The sequence below is a fragment of the Sarcophilus harrisii genome, chromosome 3 (genome assembly GCF_902635505.1).
Source record: "Sarcophilus harrisii chromosome 3, mSarHar1.11, whole genome shotgun sequence".
Taxonomy (NCBI): domain Eukaryota; kingdom Metazoa; phylum Chordata; class Mammalia; order Dasyuromorphia; family Dasyuridae; genus Sarcophilus; species Sarcophilus harrisii.
The window spans coordinates 204,397,752-204,421,544 of record NC_045428.1 but is presented as its reverse complement, the minus strand read 5'-3'; the positions used below and the strand labels follow the sequence as shown (position 1 = coordinate 204,421,544).

General features: G+C 36.7%; 1 protein-coding gene across 2 annotated transcripts in view; it reads left to right on the top strand.

Annotated features, from left to right (window-relative positions):
• Positions 1–13,265: 13,265 nt before the first annotated feature.
• The window catches only part of SHROOM2 (shroom family member 2), a 226,178-nt gene continuing 215,650 nt past the window's right edge, over positions 13,266–23,793 (top strand). For both annotated transcript variants that reach the window (XM_012546104.3, XM_023500341.2), the window contains exon 1: positions 13,266–14,019. In XM_012546104.3, the coding sequence (XP_012401558.1) occupies positions 13,786–14,019 (234 nt within the window). In that variant the 5' untranslated portion in view covers positions 13,266–13,785. The remainder of the gene's footprint in view (positions 14,020–23,793) is intronic.

Here is a 23,793-nt window from a genome sequence, read left to right as displayed (position 1 = left end):
TGACCCTCTCTACTATGAAAGGATTTATGTATATATAACTCCTCTTGCAAGGACAAGGCTTACATATATTTAAAGGTTTTGTTGTAATGGGAAATTTATTCGTCTGTGTTTTTGCTCATGCCATCTCCTGATTGGAATTCCCTTGCCTCTCCTTTCTAATTATCAAAATTCTACCCACTCTTTAAGGTTTAATTAAAGTTCCATATTTCCCATGATGCCTTCTTTCTAGACACACTGATATCTCTACTCTGAGCTTTTATGATAAGTACTGACAATTCAGTTTTATTTTCAGTCATGTCTAACTCTAACTCTGTGACCCCATTTGGAGTTTTCTTGGCAGATACTGGAGTGGTTTTTCATTTCCTTCTCCAGCTCATTTTACAGATGAGGAAACTGAGGCAAATAGGGTTAAGTGACTTTCTGAGGATCACCTGGCTAATAAGTATCTAAAGCCAGATTTAAATTGTAAGAAGATGAGTCTTCTTGACTTTAGGTCCAGCACTCTATCCACTGTGCCACCCAGCTGACCTGTAAATATTGACGTACTATATAATTTAGTAGTATAAACCTATTCAACTCTATCCTCAGTGGCATTCAAAAAGACATGTCAAAAAGATATAATTTGAGGGTAATTAAATCATTTCTTAATAATGCCAGTATTTTAATTAAAGGGATGGTCATTTGTCCCTCTCTTTTAGACCAAAGATAATCATGGCTGTGGTCTTAGGCTTTTATGCTCTTTTGGAGAAGATGTGTTCAAGTGGGTAAGCAATCAACTTTGCTTAGTTAACAATTAATGAAAGAATGAATATTACAATGAGGGGTTGGACTTGAATTATGATTGTCATTTACTTCTAAATTAACCCCAGCCTTGTACAATTCATTCAAGGAATTTATCTCCACTCAAACCTGATCAAAATACAATGGCTGCCTCACCAGGGCGGTCTGTAGAGAAGAAAAGATTAGCTCAATCTTCTGGATTGAAGTGTAGGATGGATAAAAGAAAAAAGGGAAATTGGGAATCTTCCCAAATCATTCATTATTTAACAATCATTTCTCTCATCTCTATCTTCTGTCCCTTGCCCTCTAGTCCTAATCCTGATCATGTCTTGGAAAAACCCCATCCCTGGATTGCTTCTACTATCTGTTTCCTTCACTCTTAATCCCATACTGCTGAATGGAACTGGAGAAAATCATGAAATCATGAAACTTTGATCATTTGTTCACTACAAATTTATTCCATGATCTCAATTGTTCCCTCACTTTAGCAGTAATTATTCCATAATAATGGGGCAGTGAAGTAGTGCAGTGGACAGAGTGCCAATCCTGGAGTCAGGAAGAATCCAAATCTAGCCTCAGACACTTTCCTAGCTGTGTGACTCTGAACAAGTCACTTAATCCTATTTGCCTCAGTTTTGTCATCTGTAAAATGAATTAGAGAATGAAATAAATGGCAAACCTCTCCAGTACCTTTGCCAAGAAACCCCAACTCCCACTCCCAAACTCATGATCCCAAAAATGACTGAATAACAAATCATTCCCCCATCCCATCCTCCGCAGTGAGTGTTCCAAATCTTCTCATCACTTTTACCCCAGCCCTATCCTTTCAGCCTATGACTTTGATTTATACCTCAGAGAAAAAAATTGAGGCTATAGTTGGGAACTCCCTCTTCTCTTATTCTCAACTCATGACATTTTCCCCTGTTATTTCCTAGTTTACTCAGATGAAGAATTATTCTACTTCCACCCTTGATCCCACTCCTCCTATCTTTTACAGCAGATCACCTTTATTATCATTCCCATTTTCTCTCTCATCTTCAAATTCTCCCTATGTACTAGCTTTTACTCTGCTGCCTACAAATGGCTTCCCCATCCTTAAAAAGTCCTTGCTTCCTCCTGCCATTCTATCTAGCTAATCTACCCAGTAGCTATTTGTTTCTCAGATAAATTCCATGATCCCCTAGCTTTCTTTTTTGCAAGGCTTTGTCCTGACTTGTAGGTAAATTGGATTTAAACCAGGCAGAGATATGGAGCCATCAGTTTCATTCCCTTCTCTGGAGTCATCTGAATCCAGGGGCAAGATGAATCCAATGGCAGATCTTGGCCTTTTAAGCTAAGATCTTCTCCAGGTCTAAAGTTTATCTAAGGCAATGCCCATTCAGTAATTAAAAGCTAAGAAAGAATTAAGGCAAAAGATGGCCTAACTTGCTTCCACAAAAAACCCTCAGAGTTTCTGGTCAGAACAGAAACAATTGCTATTTTCACTCATTCTGAGCCATCAAGACCCAACCAATGAACAAGTGAGGTTTGGGTTGGAACCTCTTATTGGCCAACCAATTAGAGTGATTTGAGTTTAATGACATAACCCAATAGCTCCTTTTGAATCACAATGGGCTTTATAAAAGCCTAGTTTTTCAGAACAATATTTCAAGAAATAATAAAAACTACAGAAGACAAGTTAATTGTCCCAATTTTTTAGGAAACAACAATGAAAGAATAAAAATAGGCAACAAAAAAAAAAATCTAGTCCCACAAACTCTAAGATCTCTTGTTGAAGAAGCTCCAGCGGTCTTTTTTCAGGCCTTTTTTTTTTTTTGATCTCTATAACATTTTACGTTGTTGGTTATCCCTCTTCTGGAATTTTTTACGCTCTTTTTTTTTTTTTTTCTTTTTCTTCTTTTTTTTTTTTTTTTTGCATATCTGTTTGATGAATTTTCAATCTCCTTTTCTAGATCAAGGCTTTTTAAACTTTTTCTTCCCTGACCACTTTTCATCTGAGAAATTTTTACTTGATCCCAGGTATACAGGCATAGGAAATAAATATGTAATTCAAATATTTACTGAGAATAAATCATAATACGATTTCCACATTGAGTTATGATCTCATATAGGAGGTTTAAGTTTAAGACACTTTGCTAGGTCATCCTCCACACTCTTTTTCTCATGTGTGGTCAGGCCCCAAGGCTCTGACTTTACTCCTCTTTATTTTTTCTTTCCATTTATTTCATCAACCAGCATTGGTTTAACTCTATATACACATATAGTTATACCTCCAATAAAGGCAAATTTGAGCTAAAATAATTCAACTTTACTAAGGGCATTATTTTGTATTCCTATATGATTTTATGAGGATAATTTGCATGTTGACTGCTCTCAATTGTCCCAAACAAGTTAGAGCCTTATTTTAGTCATCTTCCCAATTTTATAGGTCTCAGTGATGCATTAAAGTTGTCTTCTAAGAATTCTATTTTCCTTGTTTCAAGAATTAGCTTGATTGGCCATTCTCCAAATGAAAAATGGTCAAAAGATATGAAAAGACAATTTTCAGATGAAGAAATTGAAACTATTTCTAGTCATATGAAAAGATGTTCCAAATCACTATTGATCAGAGAAATGCAAATTAAGACAACTCTGAGATACCACTACATACCTCTCAAATTGACTAAGATGACAGGAAAAGATAATGACAAATGTTGCAGGGAATGTGGTAAAATTGGGACACATACATTGTTGGTGAAACTGTGAACGAATCCAACCATTCTGGAGAGCAATTTGGAACTATGCTCAAAAAGTTATCAAACTGTGCATACCCTTTGATCCAGCAGTGTTTCTACTGGGCTTGTATCCCAAAGAGATCTTAAAGGAGGGAAAAGGACCCACATGTGCAAAAATGTTTGTGGCAGCCCTTTTTGTAGTGACAAGAAACTGGAAACTGAATGAATGCCCAACAATTGGAGAATGGCTGAATAAATTGTGGTATATGAATGTTATGGAATATTATTGTTCTATAAGAAATGACCAACAGGATGATTTCAGAGAGGCCTGGAGAGACTTACATGAACTGATGCTGAGGGAAATAAGCAGAACCAGGATATCATCATGCACAGCAACAAGACTATGCAATGACCAATTCTGATGGACTTGACACTTTTCAACAATGAGATGATGAAGAGAGCCATCTGGCTCCCAGAGAGAGGACTGTGTGAACTGAGTGTGGACCACAGCATAGGATTTTCGCTCTTTCTATTGTTGTTTGCTTGCATTTTGTTTTCTTTCTCAGGTTTTTTTTTTCTTCTTGATCTGATTTTTCTTGTGCAGAAAAATAACTATATGGCTATGTATGCATATATTGGATTTAACATATATGTTAACATATTTAACATATATTGGACTACCTGCCATCTAGGGAAGGGGATGGGGGGAAGGAGGAGAAAATAGAAGGTTTTGCAAGGGTCAATATTGAAAAATTGCCCATGCATATATTTTGTAAATAACAAGCTGTAATGAAAAATAATAATATAGATTTTTTTAAAAAGAATTATCCATTGGTTCAATTATCATCTATATGCAGATGAATCTATATATTCATCTCTAATTACTTTCCTTAGCTATATATCTCAAATTCAACACATCCAAAACAGAACTCATTATCTTTTCCCCTGTTACTATTGAGGGCTCCAAGTTACTCAGATTTCTCATTTTTACTCATTTCATATATCTAATCAGTTCCCAAATCTTGATGTTTCCACCTTCAAAAATATCTTTTGTATACATTCCCTTCTGGCTAGTCACACAGCCCCCACCCCTATAGCAATAGCTTGATCTTCCTACCTGTAGTTTTTCTTCCCTCCAATCCAATACTAAAGTGATTTTCTTTTTTTCAGTTATTTAATTATTTTTATTTTATTAAATATATCCCAATTACATGTAGAAAAAAATTTTTTTAACAATCATTTAAAAAATTTTTGAGTTTCTAATTCTCTCCCTCTCTTCTACTCCTCTCTCTGCAGAAAGTAACCACTTTCTTTTTGATCACATAGGTGAGGTAAGGCCAAACATTTCCGTATTAGCCATATTGCAAAAAACAAAATAAAATAAACAAAACCATAAGTAAAATAAAACAATAAAAATAACAAAGTAAAGTATGCTTTAATCTGTATTCACAGTTTATCAATTTTCTGTCTCGAAGTGGATAGTGTTTTTCATGAGAGGTCTTGGATTGAAATTATCTTGTATCTTTGTCTTGATCAATGTAGCTAAGTCTTTACTTGATCAGCTTTACAAAATTGCTGTTACTGTGTATGAGATTCTCCTGGTTCTATTCATTTTACAAACTAATTTTCCTAAAGCAGAAGTCTAACACAACCATCTTCTATTCAATAAATCCAGTGGTGCCTTATTACCTCTAGGACAAATATAAAACCTGATATTATCTTGAACACTTAAAGTTCATTATAACATGACCTCTTCCTAACTTTCCAGTCCCTTACAGTTTTTTCTCCCTTCATGTATTCTATACAATATATACATTATACACACACACACACACACATATATATTCTATACAATGTATACAATAAAATGCTAATAGTTCAAATCTAGCCTATGACACTTGAAAGCTATGTGAATTGTGACAAGTCACTTAACCTTAGTGCCTCAGTTTGCTAATCTGTAAAATGGAGATAACAGCATTTATCTTCCAAGAGGTTGTTTTAGGCTCAAATGTACTTGGCACATAGTAATCATCTGTAAATGTTTGCTATTATTATTATTGTTAATCATCATCAAACCTTACTGGCCTACTTGCTGTTCCTTTGTAATCACTATCCAGGAAAGACAATAAAATTTATTTCTCAATACATCTATGTATGTATGTATGTATTCTTTTCCTCTTCTTTCCATTCCAGAAAGCTTTCCTTGTCTTCCTGATTGCAGGTTCCTTTTCCCCCAAGATTACCTTTTATCATCCCTTTCTATATCAACCTAATTATTTACATATAATCTACTCCACTAAAATATAAGCTCTTTGAGAGCCAGATAGTGTCTTTGCTTTTCTTTGTAAATCCAGTATTTGGCATATAATAAATGCTTATAAGAGCAGCTTGATGGAAGAGTGGATAGGGTGCTAGGTGTGGAGTCAGGAAGACCTGAATTCAAATTTGATCTCAGACATTTGCTAGCTGTGTGACCTAAGGTAACTCACTTACCCTTGCCTCAGTTCCTCTGTAAAATGAGTTGGAGAAAGAAATGGCAAACCACTCTAGTATCTTTGCCAAGAAAACCCCAAATGGGGTCATCTAGAGTCAGACATTACTGAAACCAGTGAACAAGTGATTAATAAATACTTGTTGCTAGGTTGATTGATTATAGTAGAGATCATTATCTCTAATGTACAAAAAATATGATAGTTACTCTTTGGGTCTTGTTATGAGCCAGAACTTGAAACAAGGTGTTAACTCAATGGAATTGATAGAAACAATGCTTATGTTTACACCTTTGAGAGTTCCCACATTAGCTCATCCATGAGTTCACAAGTCCGGGAGATTCACAAGTTACACCTCCCACAATCCCACTCTCTCAGAGGAGGAGTCAACCTTTGGGCTCACACCTTTAAGAGATCATATATAAGAAGCTCTTAGAGCTTCAGTCAAGAGACTTGAAGAGATTGAGAAAGCAAGAGTCAGTTAAGAGATTGAGAAGCTAGAGACTGCAGTTGGGCAGAATTGGGGATTTGGACGAGGAGAGGCTGAAGCTGGCATTGGCAGAAGCAGAGGCAAAGGACTAGCAACAAGAGCTTTTGGAACTAAAAAAAGCTTACCAGGCTATTTTGGAAGAGACAATAAAGCGATATTTTAACACCTGGCTGCATTTGAGGTGATTATTACCTGGAACTGAAACTAAGGCTGCCTCCAGAACCTCCCCAAGAAACCTGCTCCTGGAGAACCATCTTATTTTAGAAAAGAAAAAGAACATCACAGGGTCTTCTTGCCCTTTTTATATCTTAGCTTATTGGGGGTATGTATGATAGTATTTATATTATTTTCAGTGATTTATTTTGTCTTTACTATTATTTTTTTTCTAGGCCTCAAACATCCAGTTTCATAAATGTTTGGGGCTCAGTACACTCTGTCTGATTTTAATTACTGGTAATTTGAAAATGTGTCCCCTATGACAGTTGCCCCAATAGTGGTTCCCCTCCCCCTCATGTAGTAATGAATTATCCTCACAATATATACATTTCTCCAGTCTTAGTTACTTTTCTGAGCTCCAATCCCACATTATGAACTTCTTATTAAACATTTAGAGGGCTTTCTTTTAAACTGGCTTGTCCTGTGCACAAATCTTATCAATTCTAGTTCTGAAACATTGCTTGCATCTTACTTCTACTTTCTCTATCATTTTCTTACTACCCTAATTCCAGTCCTCATCTCCTCTCAGTAAGACTATTATAATAGTCTTTTAATTGTCCTCCATGCCTCAAATTTCTCCCCTGTATTATAGTTTCTTAATTGTCCTCTATGTCTCAAATCTCTCCCCTCTTTAACCCATCTTCTATACTATTGGCAAATTGATATTCCAAAAGCATAGGTTCTGACTATCTCATTATCCTGCTCAAGAAATGATCTCTCCTATTAATGCATTGCTGGTGGAATTGTGAACTGATCCAACCATTGTGGATAGCAATTTGGAACTATGCCCAAAAGGCAATCAAACTGCATACTCTTTGATCCAACAATACTACTACTGCATTTATATCCCAAAGATTTTATAAGAAAGGGGAAAAGACCAATATTTATAGCAGCTCTTTTTGTATTGCAAAGAATTGGAAACTGAGGGAATATCCATCAATTGGGGAGTAGCTAAACAAGTTATGGTATATTGATCCAAGACTTTCTAATAGATTTCTAATAGATTTGGGATGGAAAATGCCATTGGCATCCAGAAGAACTTGAAGACTGAATGTGTATTGAGGCATACTATTTTCACTTTTTTTTTGTTTGCTTTTTCTTATGTTTTTTTCTTTTGTTCTGGTTTTTATTTTACAACATGACAAATATGGAAATATGTTTAAAATGATTGTACATATATATCCTATTTTCACTTTTGTGTGTATGTGTCTTTTCCCTTTTGTTTTGTTTCTTTCACAACATGACTAATGTGGAAAAATGTTTACATGATGAACATGAATAACCTATATCAGGCTCCTTGCTGTCTTAGGGATGGGGAATGGAAGGCCGGGAGGAAGAAAAAATGAATGCTGAAAACTATCTTTACATGTAATTGGAAAAATAAAATACTATTTTCAAAAAGAAAATGACTTTTCCTTATCTCTGAGATAAAACACACTCTTCTTTGTCATTTAAAGACCTTCATAATGTGACTCCACACTTCTTTTCCAACCCTCTATTATTTTTTCCTGACTGCATGTTTCCATCAAATTGTGCTCTTTGATATATCTCACACATTAACAATCTATTCCTTTGTATAGGTTGTTCCTCATTCTTGGAATGCCCTTCCTCCACACCTCTGTCCTTTAGAATCTTTACCTTCCTCAAAGGATCAGCTCAACTGTTACTTCCTACATTAGGACAATTCTTTTGCCACTAGTTGCTAATGGCCTACCCCTAGAAATTCCATTGTATTTACTGATCTATATATGTGTTTCCTCCCAAAAGAATGTAAGCTTTTAGAAGGAAGGAGCTATTTTCATTTTGTCTTTGTATTTCTAATACCAGTTTCAGGCAGATATAATAAAAGCTTTTTTGAATGAATGAGTAATTGCAGTCTATACCACTTGGACATTCACTGGGAGGTACTATACATTACTAAAGAAAAAAAAAAACAGCAAACCATTCCAGAATCTTTGCTAAGTAAAGTGCAAATGGATGGGGTCCAAGGAAGAATATCCAGGAATGAAATGACTGAACAACAACACAAACTTATATTACTATGATCTAAAGTAGAGATAGTTAAAAGTTGGATAATAATTATAAGCATAGGTATAACTATTTCCCAATTTACCTGTGAATAAAAGAAAGAAGTATGTCTATATTGGAAATATACAAACTTTATAATTAACAAAGTTAATTAGGTGAGACTCCTACTAGGCTAGAAATACAGGGTTCCACACACAATAGATACTCAATAATTGTTTGTCATTGTTACTTGCAAATTGTAGATAATAATACCTCTCAGAAAGATCAGATGATATAATTAGTGCATATAAAGCAAACTTTTTATAAGTGCAAAGCATTATATAGATGCCACCTATTTCCTTATCTTTATCTTTTCTTGCGGCCCCAAGAAAATAAAATTATGCTTCCTAGAATGTTAGGATTCTTATAAAGTGCTAAGTCAGTTGTCTAATTTTAGCAGGGTGCTTAGCAGTTCTCTGGTTTACTAATGTGCTTATTACTTGTTAGAGTTCTGCAAGAGTTCATACCTTTCACACCTTTGAGTTCACATTTCTAAAAGAGTATATAAAAATACCCTTTTAAAAGTGTAAAAATACAAGCCCACTAAAAAGGACAAGCCCACTAGAGGAGGAGCCCACTCTTAGAGGCAAGACAGATTCATTCCATTTTCCACCTTTGTTCTGACTGAAGGCTTTGGATTTGAAGGGAGCTAGAGGCTAAAGTTGGCAGAGGCAAAGGACAAGCGGCAAGAGCTCTCGGAATCAAGGTGAGAGTTAGGCCTCTAAGAATGCTAACAGGGCTTTTTTGGAAGAGACAATAAAGGATTTGGATTTTAGCTCCTGGCTGCATTTGAGGTGATTATTACTCTGAGCTAAAAATAGGCTGCTCCCAGAAGTCCCCCAAGAAATCTGCTCCCAGAGAACATTATAATTTAGAGAACATTACACTAGAAGCTCTTATCTTAGCTTCAAGAATATAGCTAGAACTAAAAGGATAAGGCTGTAAGTAATTTAGCTGTAAGTTTCAGGAAGCAGAGTAGTTTAGTAGGGTAGGGACACTATATCTCTATTCTCTTATTTCACTTGGGGCAAATCAATTAACCTTCCTGGACTCAGTTTCTTCATCTGTAAAAGAATAATGTTGGGCTAAACCGTTAAACCCCTTTCTAACTCTCTGAATCACAAATCTGAGTGGGAAAGAATAAATTCATTACATCTTTATTATGTCGTTTCCTATAATCCTTATCTATGTATTGATATCTTACCTGAGTTGGACCCCAAACATTTCAAGTTCTTTGGTTCTAACTCTTTTAGGATAGGGACTGGATCTATCATTTTGCTATAACAGGGAACTCTCAGATAAGTACTTGAAGTGGTATTTGAAACTAGGTAAAGGGAGATACTATTTTTTTCTTAAGACTGGAGGGACAAAGATTTGGATAAGCCATTTAATGTTTCTGGGTCTATTTCCTCAAGTATGAAATGAAGGAGTTAGAGTAGATTGCTTCTACTTTTCCTTAAACACCAAGCATACTATAATTCTAAATATTATCAGGGTACTTATTATATACCTGGTACTCCAGACTGGTTGGACTGTGTGGCTCAGTCTTTTTTTTTTTTTTTTTCATTGAAAATTCCAAGTTTATTTATGGTCAGTAAGAACCCATTTCCTCATTATATACGTAAACTTTTTTTTTTTTTTAATACTTTCTTTATTTATTTATTTATTTTTATTTTTATTTAATAGCCTTTTATTTACAGGATATATACATGGGTAACTTTACAGCATTAACAATTGCCAAACCTCTTGTTCCAATTTTTCACCTCTTACCCCCCCACCCCCTCCCCTAGATGGCAGGATGACCAGTAGATGTTAAATACATTAAAATATAACTTAGATACACAATAAGTATACATGACCAAAACATTATTTTGCTGTACAAAAAGAATCAGACTCTGAATTATTGTACAATTAGCTTGTGAAGGAAATCAAAAATGCAGGTGTGCATAAATATAGGGATTGGGAATTCAATGTAATGGTTTTTAGTCATCTCCCAGAGTTCTTTTTCTGGGTATAGCTAGTTCAGTTCATTACTGCTCCATTAGAAATGATTTGGTTGATCTCGTTGCTGAGGATGGCCTGATCCATCAGAACTGGTCATCATCTAGTATTGTTGTTGAAGTATATAATGATCTCCTGGTCCTGCTCATTTCACTCAGCATCAGTTCGTGTAAGTCTCTCCAGGCCTTTCTGAAATCATCCTGTTGGTCATTTCTTACAGAACAGTAATATTCCATAATTTTCATATACCACAATTTATTCAGCCATTCTCCAACTGATGGACATCCATTCAGTTTCCAGTTTCTAGCCACTACAAAAAGGGCTGTGGCTCAGTCTTATAGGAGTTATAATACAATTTCTGAGAGAAGATTAATGATTAGGAAAAAAAAAAAAACTTAACAGTTAAAACTACACACTGAAATTAAATACAGAAAGAATTAATAATAGTTTTGTAAAAAATAAAGTCTTTTATTAGCCTCAAATTCAAACTACATTTAAAGTTTCTATGAAGAGGAATACAAACATTATTTATATAGTATCTAAATATCTCTATATACATTCAATCCTTTGGGCTTTGAACTGTTATGAAGTTAGAAAGCTGTTAGAAGAAGTGGCTATATTTTCCATCAACTATCTTCTAATTTAAAATTAAATCCACTAAATTCAGTCTCAAGAAAAATTCCCACTCAGTCTTTTTGTGAGACATATATGCCATGAAATGTGCTAATGGCACTGTTTTACAAATGTTATGAGTAAATATGAATTTATAATGAAAAGGCTTTCCCAATTGTAAATATATTTGCATGAAAAGACTATAAAATGCCCATAATAATCAGCTTAGGAGGTGAAGGGGAAAATTTGTGCTAAGGATGGGAATTTTTCTTGTAGATGCTAGTAAATCATTCTTGTTCTGTCTTGTTTCCAAAGATATTTTTCAGTGGGCAGTTTTCTGGATGGAGTTTTAGAAAACATCAGATATAACACCATGTGAATTCATTATAATGAAAACACTTCTCTTATAAAGAAATAGGTGTGGTTGGGGTTCGGTTTGTTCCATAACAAGTAAAAATTGATCAATTGGGCCAGTAAGGAGGAACATTTATGTATTTGGTAAATTAGAAAAATGTGGAGAATATTTCCTTTAAAAAGTGTTGGGAGGAGAGAACCTATTGAGGGGAAAAAAAAAAAAAACTTGATTCAGTTAGGTGAGGGGAGAATTAAACCGTTAATCTTTGGGGTCAAAAAAGAGGGAACGTCACTTCTAAAAATAGAAACACCTTTCTTGCTAATGCACGCAGTAGCTATTTTAAAATATAAAATTAAATAAGAAGTTCCCAGGGGATTTCCTGACGCTCCCAAGGCACAGTTTGTGTATCCCGCACCTGCAAGTCTCACTCCAGCCTGGCAGCCAGTTTCCGACTCCTACCTCACCAGGGGACTTCGGAACTCTTCAGCCCCAGGCCTACCTCCACATGGCTCCTCCCACAGGTAGCGCTAGAAACCTGACGAGTGGAGGTAGACAGACCGAAACAAAGGAAGTGGGAGTTAAAGGAAGCCTGAGGGAAGGCGGGCCTTTCCTGGGCCCCGCAGGTACCTCTGTGGGCAGAGATGGGGAGGAGTCTACCACGAGCCAAGATGGAGGGCTAGTTACCCAGAAGGAGCTTTAAAACACCTACGATGCTCTCCCCTGGACTCTTCTCTTTTCCTTCTGCTATTGGGACACCTACTAAAGTCCTGCCTTCACTACACTTTCTTTTTCCTACAAATTACTTTTGACCAATCTCTGTTCTCTTTTTTCACTCCCACCTTCTCTCCCTTACTCTCTCTCCTTTCTTTCCGTCTCCAAAACCTCTTTCACTCCGTCCCACTCCCCGCCCTTCATCGCTTCAAGGCCTGGTTCTTGGGACTCTGAACCTTGGCTCCTCAGAGCATGGCCTGGGGCTGCAGTCTAATCCCGGAGAAAGTAGGGTGGGGGGAGGTGGGGGGAAAGAATTGAGAAAAGTGTTGGGTTGGGGTCGAGCTCTTCATCCTCTTGCTTAAGAGAACTCCCTAATTTAGTCACTTTTGGCCGAAGACCTTGGAGAAAGAAGAGGGTGTGCAGGAGACCTGGCACGCTTCACCTGCCTTTCCCTTGCCCTCTGGTACTGATGACCTAGGGTGATCTGGGGCGGAGGCAGCAGCAGCTCCAGCCCCTAGAAGCCCAGAAGTCACAGCGCTGGGCAGAGGAAAGGGAAACGTGGAAAAACAAGAGAGCAGGGTTCTAGTTGCCCTGGAGTCAGCAGTCCTAGGCTGCAAGGGAGGAAGAAAAGAGTTATTGATTTGCAGACCCTTAGGGGAGGAGAGTCCAATTCCCTTCGGGAAATTGGATTTTAAGGAAGTTAAAGAAACTTTAAGTGGAGTTCCCTCCAGCTCCCACCCTCCCGGGTGCAAAAGCAAATCCTTTTGTGAATTTGCCCCCTCCCCCTCCCAGCTATTTGTCTATTTGTCCTTCGGTTCCCCTCCCCCTCCCTCCTAGTTGGCCCTCGCTGCCTGAAGAGCAGACAGACACTGCAGCTCTGGAATTGGAACTGACACGAACGGGCGGACACACACACACACACACACACACACACATATCACGCTGGCACGCACCCCTTTCTCCCCCTCCTCCTATCCCCCCCCCCCCGCTTCTGCTTTTATGAGTTGACCATGCTTTCCAGAAGTTGCTGCTCAAGTTGGTAAATTCCTCGGGGTGGCTAACAGCTAGCCCCAGACCCTCAGTCTCCTCCTCCCCATCCCTTCATTCCCTTCTTTTGGCCAAATAAAACCGGATCTGGGCCAGGAGAAAGGAGGAGGAGTAGCGAGAGGAGGGGGAGGGCGGCCGGAGAGGAAGGGTGAGAGGTGAGGGGGGAGCGCCGGTTACGCGCACCCTTCATGGACTCGGGCTGGGGCTGGTGGTCATTGCCCCGCGGCTCCTAGTCCCGCGGGCCAGTTGCTCGGACGCTGGGGCGGGGAGGCAGCCCTCACAGCGCTGCGCCTCCGGAGCGCCATGGAGAACGCGGAGACCCGAGGCAGTCGGCAGGAGCGATTCACAGACAAAGATCCCCGACTCACCCCCTTGTTCGCGGATCAGGGGCAGCCGCAACAGCCTCTGGTGATGGTGCTGGAGCCCAGAGGGACCGACGGGCACAAGCTGGTGGAAGTGTTGTTGACTGGGGGGGCTCCCTGGGGATTCACCTTGAAAGGAGGAAAAGAACACGGAGAACCTCTCATCATTACTAAGGTAAGTCGGCGCCCGGGACTTAAGGGAAGGTGAAAGGTTGGGAAGGATCGGGAAGGGAAGGGAACTCTGGCTCAAAACCATCATTTTTAACTAGGGTTGGGTACTGGGGTGATGAACTCCAGAAGTTTCTGCTGCTTCTGTGCTGTGATATTTCTCTGCGCGTCTCCTTATTCCTCCACCTCATGACAACCGCAGACCAGAGATAGCACAATAATACTTAATGATTACTATTGTTAATGCCTAGTGAACTAGCCTAGAATGTTAGTGGAAAGGATTGTGCAAAGTTTTCCCAGGGAAGGGAGTAGTGCAGGAGTTAAGCCATTATATTCGAGATGAGCGTGACTTGTGGATTTTGCTTTAGGATTTAAAGGATCATATACATCAGTTTATTAAATGAACAAGTAGTGAATGTAAAAAAAAAGTTCCACTCTGGATTCGAGTTTTGTTTTTCTTTTATAAGACATGAGATTTTCGCTCTGTTCCTTACCCCGAGAGATACCGCTATGGACTGGGGTTCCAACGCTCTTGCTCCCCCCGGCCCAGTGGCACCCATTTGTATCTCCACTCCCCCAATACTACACCGCGGTTTTGCATTTTGCACCTTTTCCCCTCCCTTCTCTGTCAGTAGCCTGCACCTGTATTGAAAAAGCAACAAGGCATTCTTAGGAGCTCTGTAGCAAAGATTTGGGGTGAGGTGGGAGGAGAGGTAGAAGAGGGATAAGAAGACTTTGCTGTGAATCAGAGGTTCTTAGGCTCCTCCCATTAGATACCTAAACCAAAAAGTATTGGGGCTACCTCTTGCCTCTTATTCTTAATCAAAATACAGATATGTACTGAACCCTCACCACGATCGACCAATGCTATCAATTTTCTGATTTTAATAATGAAACTTGTATAGAACACCTAAGCTCCGCCCCGCCCCCCCCATATGGTTCCAGAAATTTTTTTCCTATTGCTTTCAATTCACCGGAAGGAAAATTTCCTGACATTTTGGTGGTGGGTTGCTTTTTGGACAGTTATACTTTAGGTGAACCTGTAAAACAAGATACAAGAAAACTTAACTAAACTCTTTGTTCCTCTGCAACTCAAAGATAAGATAAAACTATATTTGAATGTGCAGTTTCTTGTTTTGCTTAATTATATTTATATAAAGCAATTCCCCAGTTCAAACAGTTTACAGGTGATTTTCAAGTGGAGACATTGACTGGAACTTACCAAAGGGCCAAAGTCCCTTTTAAAATGTAAAAATTGTTGGCTACCAGCAGCTTTTGAAGGTGACTTACTGGTTTTCTCTACATTCCTTCCTCCCCACAGCCGGAAGAATTCCTGTGAGCCCTAACTTTGTGTGCTTGAAATGACTATAGTCTAGGGAGGGGTGTTGCTTTGTTACCCAAATTACTCAAATGTGACTGTAAGTTTTTCCATGTCTTTGTGAAGGTGTGCAACAATAGGGAATTCCCCAGGGTGATTTACTTAATGCAATTTTGTATTTATCTACAACCTGGAAAAGTGGCCATTGCTGTTATCCTGGATAGTTATATTTTGTTTTAAATTTACTTAATTATATCCTTTCCAAAAATGTGGGCAGCAGTAAAATTCTTGTATATTGAACCAGTGTGTATTGTGTGTATTCACACATGCAAATTTATATCTATAATTATCTTTACACATCAGTGCACTACTTGGCCAATATCGCCTATCTTAATGAGTATTCCTAATTAATAACCTTTATACTAATTATACTACAAACTAATATGTAGATATGCATTGTTTTTTAAAATATACAATGCAATACAATGCATAGAAAGGTACAAGAATCTACAAACATAAGAACAACATTGTTTAAAATATACTTCATTGTAGTGGTGTATTGGGATATGAATATCTCATTGTATGCTTATTGAAAAAGTATAAACCAGTTTTAATTATTATTTGACATTACTGTGAAAAACAATAATGGACAGAAGAACCTCAGTGCCTCACCCTAATTTTTCCAAGTTATGTTGTATATTCACATATGTCTTCTACTTTGCCTGTTGCATATGTTTTTATTTTCCAGGGAATTCTAGAAAGTAGGGGAATGAACAGTAAAACCTAGTGGACTATATACATGGCAAGAACTTTGACAGTATTGTTTGGCAGCTTCCTTTAATTCTTTCATCTTGGTTAAAAATTCTTGTGGGAATCACTGTGATGGAATTTAGAATTAAAATACACATAATCCCTTGTAGTCAGAAGGTAGGTAATATGCTATTTATTTCTTCACAATTACTATCCTGACTGAGGATCTTGAATAAATGAGGTATGGTAGTCTCACAATTTTTAAAAACCCAACAAATTATGAGTTGGAGAGGTTGTATTAGTAGATGGCTGTAGAGTTAGCCATAAAGTCAAAAGGACCTGGCCCTGTGAGTATGAACCCTCTTACCCTCTCAGTAGTTAGTTAAATTTGTAATTTTAAGTTGTAGAGAAAGTACCCTTTACTAATGAAATCATAGGAATATTCCCTATTTCTAAATCATCTCAGATTATATTTCTCAATCTTTAGTCTAATGCTTGGTATTTCCAAGCTTGTTGATTACTGTACCTGATTGATAGAAGGAAATTTTATTTCTGGCTATTTCAATTTTGCATGAACATTTCTTGGTTGATCAAAATTGGCATCACACTTTTCATTTCTCCTTTTTTATTTTATCTAGGTCTGAACAAGTAATTTTTGTGTGTATTTGTAACTGTTTTAAGTTTGGTTTGTAAGTAATCGACTTGCCTTGATTTCAGACAGGTAAAATATTATCTCCAGTTTATACATAGTGCTTAATAAGAGTTTTCTGAGTTCTACTTTTTTGTTGTTGTTGTTAAGGCAATTGGGGGTAAGTGACTTGCTCAGGATCACACAGCTAGGAAGTGTTAAGTGTCTGAAGTCACATTGAACTAGGTCCTCCTCACTTTAGGGCTGGTGCTCTATGCACTGTGCCACCTAGTTGCCCCCTGAGTTCTAATTTTCAAGATCAAGACCCAGGAGGCAGTTCTACTACAAATAGTACAGTAGAAGTAGCATTGACTCTAGTGTCCCTGGTTCCGTGTTCAAATTCTTCTTCTGATGCTTATTACTTTGAGAATTTGAGCAACCCACTTAATTTTTCTTGACCTCAGTTTTCTCCTCTGTGATGTGAGGAGGTGAACAAGATGGCCTCTCAGGTCCCTTTAATGCTAGATCTGTGCCCTTTTGACCTCTGAGTCTTAAGACATCTGTAAAATGGGAGTAGGCATCTCTCATCCTATGAGCCTGTGATTTGCCTAGGATCAACCAGAGATCTTTCATATTGGTAGAAGACTAAAACCTACATCTTTTACTTGATACTACAGTAATATGCATTGTATCCTGATCCTTTTTCCAGAAATATGTACAAACTTTAGTCATTTGAAATTATACAATTACTGATCAGAACTCTACTTGAATTTTATATTAAAATGTCCAAAAGACCTTTAAATTTTTATTCATCCTGTTCTCCCTTCCCTCAAGTCTCATTTGACCTTTTTGGTGGTATGTTCAGGGACATCTGGTAACATAAATGTTTTTGTGAAAGGCATTTTCTTTCTTTGAGTCCAGTAACCCCAAGCTCTGGTGATGGCAGAGGGTTTTATTTACATAGCAAACATTAAAACAAATACTTGCTTCATTTGTATTATGTGGTCTGAGGGAGAAGGAAAGAAAGAATTGCTTGGTTGTAAGTTTTTCTTCATAAAAAGCTAGAATTTATTGCTGGGATATAGTATGGGGACATGGATAGTCTGAGGGGGTCTCTGTTTTAACATTAGCAAACTGAAGTTAGTAATAATATACTACCTCCCTTTAGAGTGGCATCCTAGGAATTCAGGAGAGAATGTATGTAAAGCATAGCAAGATCCTCTAATGAAAGGGGTTAACAAAATACAGAACCCTAAATATTGTGAGAAAATTTGTAGCCTGAAATTGGTATGAATAACTTCTTTTACTTTTGAATCTAGAGATTAGAGAAATCTCAATATTCATAAAACTGTGGATAAAAATAAATCTCTAGTATCAGATTTCAGATAATGTGACTAAGGATGAAATACATTGAAACTCATTTGTGATACAGGTATGAGGATAGGAGTCAATGTATTACATAGTAACCACATTTTATATCATACTTACATTTCACCCTATATAGTTGATATTTTAGAGAATGTACTTTGACTGGTTAGCATCTATACAAATAGAGAACAATGGTACTTCACTCTAATCTGTCATGTCTATGATACTGGGAAATGAAAATGATCATAATCTTAAAAATTATACATTGAATGTAATGTAGAACTTCAGGGAAAGACCCTAATTTCTAAAAGGTACTGGTGGGTAGAACATGAATGATTCAAGAAAAATCCATCCTTTCTTTGGGAAAAAACAAATCTGTGCCATGTCTTCTGTGGAGTCAGAAACTTCATCTTTGTATTAGATAAGAGTTATAATTTATTCAAAAATTTTGTTCACACATCTCTCACTTATCCTACTAAATTAAATTAGATTTGGTTAGTTCTTGAAAAGGAAATGCTACAGGAAATGATAGTTGGTGATTCATTAGAAGGCATTCAGAATAAGTATTAAATACACTGGTTTGGTGTTAGCAAGCACCCTGCTGTTAGAGGAATGTTTTAGTATGAATGAGGCCCAGTTCCCAGTTGACCTCTTAAAATGTGAGGTGCCTTGCTTTAATAATAGTAGTATTACCTAGAAGTGCCTCAGGAGAGGAATAACTCCATAAAATTTGCCTTGATCCTTTTATCTTAAAATTCTTTCCAGTTCTTGTCTATACCTGAGTAAAAACCTTTAAGTATGGTTTTTAGGCTGACCTTGAGGAAATGGGTAATTATTGGAGTGAGTGAATATTGGTGATATGGATTGTATTACTTTAAATCACTTAGTATCTAGTCAATGGATGGCATAGACCCCAGAAATGGCTTCACTTTTTTGGAGGCTTATATACCAGCAATTAATATATTGGAGATCTTTTGGATCCAAAAGTCCTGGAGAAGAGTAGATTTATTTAAAATTTTGCATTTAATGTCAAAGCATGGGATGAACTCTACTGACATTTTGGAAATGAATGGGCAGCTTTGCTGAGTCACTTGTCTTCTTGGTCATTTTTTTCTTTCTTAGGATGCTGTGGTCCATGGTAAAGTGGAGAGTACTAGAATTGGAGTTTTAGGACCTGGGTTCAAGTTCCATATTTGTTACTAACTCTTTTTCTGTCCTTGGACAGTTACTTATCCTCTCTAAAGCTTAGTTTCCTTATTTATTAATTGAAAGGTTTGAATTAAATGGCCTCTAAGTGCTTTCTAATTCAAATTTATGTTACTGTCATAACAGCTACATTTTACATTTTAAAAATAAAAATTTAATGTTTTAAACTTGATAGCATCAGCAAATATTAATATTTCCATATACAAATGTCAGAAAACCAGGATTGTATAAGAAACCCTGACTCTACCATGTACATCTTGTTTTTTAAAGTATATATTAATTTAAACATGGTAGTATCAACCATCAATCATCCCCTTCTGAATTTCTTTTTACTTTTTTCTTGGTATTTATGTGTTTCATTGATATTTCCCCCCCTTAAAAAAATTAATCCTCCCCCCAATTGGTGTCCTGAATTCTTTTTGAATACCTTATGTTTTAATGGTATTTCATTATATTCATATTCCAGAATTTATTCAGCTATTCCTCAATTAATGGATACGCACTTTATTTTTAATTCTTACTCTGGTATTTAGTGTTGTCCAAAGTTGCCTCTAGCTTATTTTTTCATTTTAGTTTTATTTTATTCTCCCTCACATATTTTACATTCTAACCAAAAAAGACAGCTACTTGTTAAATGTTTACATCCTCTTTCCTATGATCTTTGATCTTCCTGTGATCATGAAGGCTGTACCATATTCCTGGAGTGTACTTCATCTTTTTCCTTCAAGACCCAGTTCAAGTGCCAACTCCTCCATGAAGCCAGTTTTTCCCCAGATGAAAATGAGCATTGCCTTCCCTGGAGCACTTTGGAACTAGCTTTTGCCCTTAGGTGGTCTGTTTTGTATTTTGTTTTTTTGTATCCATATCTTTTGGAGAGGGATAGGTTTTGTGATTTTATTTATATGAGGAATCCCAGATAAGGAACCTAACACAACCGATGCTGATAATAAATCTCTGAAATTTAAAATATTATAAAGATTCCAAAAGTGTAGACTGAGAAAATAAAACTGTTTTCCTTATTAAGCTTAAATAAATAATAAAACTTCCCTTTTTTACTCTCAGTTATTCATTGTTGATGTTTCAGAGTCTGAATTGTAATTCACATTTTAAGAAATCACTGTTAAATTTTGGCATAGTAGCAAAGATGACTATCGATGATTATTGTATATTTATATATTTCCATATACAAAGAAAGAAAAGCAGGATTGTATAAGAAATCATGACTCTACCTTGTACATCTTGTTTTTAATAGCCTGGAAAGGCTATTAAATACTGCTTCCCTTTCCAATTACATATCTATATGAAGCTAGTTTTCTTTATATATTTCAAACAAAAAAAAAAAAACCATTACAATCGATTGAATGCAGAAGCATACTTGAGAATCCTGCTGTCTTTTAGTAAGGCATGAGATTTGCAAAGATTTGAAAGAATGTAAAGGGAAAAAATGCCATTCTTTATTTTTTGTTTTGGATAATACTTATTTTTCATAAAAATGTTATTTGTATTAATGTTTTATTATTGCTGTTTGAAAATGAATTAAATACTTAAAAATTTAAATTTCTAACAGTAAATATCAGTAGATATAACATACATAAATAAAGCTATTGGAATCCTCAGTAATTTTTTAAATTGGAAATGCATCCTAAGACCAAAGCGTTTGAGAAGTGCTTATCTACAGTACTGAGACCTTAATGACTTGTTGAGGATTACTTATGTGTCATTTAGAACTTGAACTCAGATCTTCCTGATTTAAAATCCAACTTTCTATTCATCATACCCTAGTACCTTTCTGCTGCCATATTCTCCATATCATTTTCCCCAAATATGTAGAGTCAGTTTCAACTGGACAGCTGAGATTCTCAAGCAGTTGCCCTGGACTCCAGTCTGCCTGTTTCTAGAGGAGTAGTCAGCTTCTGATTGGTTGCTTTTTACAGCCATGCTGATTTGCTGGGTCATTGTGGAAATCACTTCTTACATTCTTTCTTGGTGCTGTGGCAACACTTTTTAATGTATAATTGATGTAGTCTGACATGCTTGTGTAAAATAGTTACTTGAGCAGCTCTGATCTATTAAAGGGGATTGATTTCCCCCACTGGCCAAATTGATTAGTTGAATGTTTTAAGCATAGCAAAAGCAGAATGTATGTGAGGATTCACAACCATGTTTATTTACCTAATATACCTTACACATAGCAGGGACTTCGTAAATCTTGCTGAGTTGAATCTTAAAGACTAAGAGCTCTTGTCAGAGCAGTCCTGAATGCTAGAATTATTGGTACAATTTTTACTTGCTTAGATTCTTCAACTGAAGTTACATGCTTCTGACATTCCACTATATAGTTTGTCTTTGAGTTGCTGAATTCATTTCTTTGGATGAATAGAGTTTAATAGAATAAAGTCTGAGTTATTATAATGGGAGTAGAGGATAATAGTGGGGATACAAAGATACAGAAAATATTCCCTTTCTCTGGGGACTTTATATCTGGTAGAGATAACACAAACACACAAGATAAATATGATTAAGGATAGAATAAAGTAAATGCTATAAGAAAAATTGCTGAGATTGTGTGATGATCAGCTATGACAAATTTGGTTCTTAGCAATTCAGTGATTCAAGGCAATCTCAATAAACTTTGTATGGAAAACACCATCCATGTCCAGAGAGAGAACTATGGAGACTGAATGTAAATGGACATGTTATGTTCACTTTTTTTCCCCTTCTATTGTGGTTTTTCCCCTTTATTCTGATGTTTCTCTCCCAACAAGTTTAATAAGGAAACTTTGGAAGCCATAATGCAGAAGTTGGTACAAGCAAAAAATTAAATTAAATTAAAAACAAACAAAAAAGAAGATTGCTGAAGGTGTTCAGAGCAAAGAGAGCCACTTTCATGAATATTTCTTTATTTTTGTCCTCATGGAGGAGATATAACATTTTTGAGCTCAGTCTTAAAAGAGTGGATAAAATTTGGACAAAATGAGATGAGCTGTAGAGAGGACTTTCCTGGCAACAGGAATATTATGAGAGAAGGTGTAGAGACTAGAAAGTGTGGGGTATGTTTATTTCATTCATTCATTTATTTATTTTTAATAGCTTTTTATTTACAAGTTATATGCATGGGTAATTTTATAGCATTGACAATTGCCAAACCTTTTGCTCCAATTTTTCCACTCCTTTCCCCCACCCCCTCCTCTAGATGGCAAGTTGACCAATACTTGTTAAATATGTTAAAGTATAAATTAAATACAAACACTTATGTCCAAACATGTCCAAACACTTATTTTGCTGTACAAAAAGAATCAGACTCTGAAATAGTGTACAATTAGTCTGTGAAGGAAATCAAAAATGCAGGCAGACAAAAATATAGGGATTGGGAATTCTATGTAATGGTTCTTACTCGTCTCCCAGAGTTCTTTAGCTGGGTGTAGCTGGTTCAGTTCATTACTGCTCCATTGGAACTGATTTGACTCATCTCATTGCTGAAGATGGCCAGGTCTATCAGAATTGATCATCATATAGTATTGTTATTGAAGTATATAATGATCTGGTCCTGCTCATTTCACTGAGCATCAGTTCATGTAAGTCTCTCCAGGCCTTTCTGAAATCATCCTGTTGTTCATTTCTTACTGAACAATAATATTCCATAATATTCATATACCACAATTCAGCCATTCTCCAGTTGATGGGCATCTACTGAGTTTCCAGTTTCTGGCCACTACAAAGAGGACTGCTATATTCTTGCACATACAGGTCCCCTTCCCTTCTTCAAGATCTCTTTGGGATATAAGCCCAGTAGTAACACTGCTGGATCAAAGGAAATGCACAGTTTGATAATTTTTTGAGCATAGTTCCAGATTGCTCTCCAGAATGGCTGGATGTATTCACAATTGTGTGGGGTATGTTTAAAGAAGTACAAGTTTGGCTAGAGTATAAGGGCCATATAGTGGGAAATAAGATTCTAAAGGTAGATGGGATTGATACTTGATAGGATTTTTAAGTCAGGATAGACTTTCTGATATTGAAAGCTTTTTTGTATTTCATGGAGACTCTTGGAAGTAGACAGAATTCATGTGTACTATGATGTTATTTATTAAGTGACTCCATGTAGAATGAAGAATGGAGATCATAAGATTTAGAGTTGAAAAGGATCTTTATAATTTTTTTTTTCCACAACTCATTTTACAGAGGATGGTAATCAAAATCACAGAGGTGAAGTTACTTGTCCAGCATCATTGTGGCCAGGCAGTATTTGAATTGGGCACTCAAACCAATGAATTCTGACACATGATCCACGTTTTCTTCCTACCATACCACTCATATATTAGGAGGGCCCTTCCCTACAATGCTCTTACATTGTTTTAACCTCAATGCAATAAGTAAATCTGCATGTATATCCTAAAATATGGGTGGAGGAGGGATCAGATTTATCTGGCTGGGCCACACAGTATCAACTGATCGAAGCTGCAGTTAAGTAAATTTAAGATATCTGGGAAAATGTCCCAACAGAGCAATCC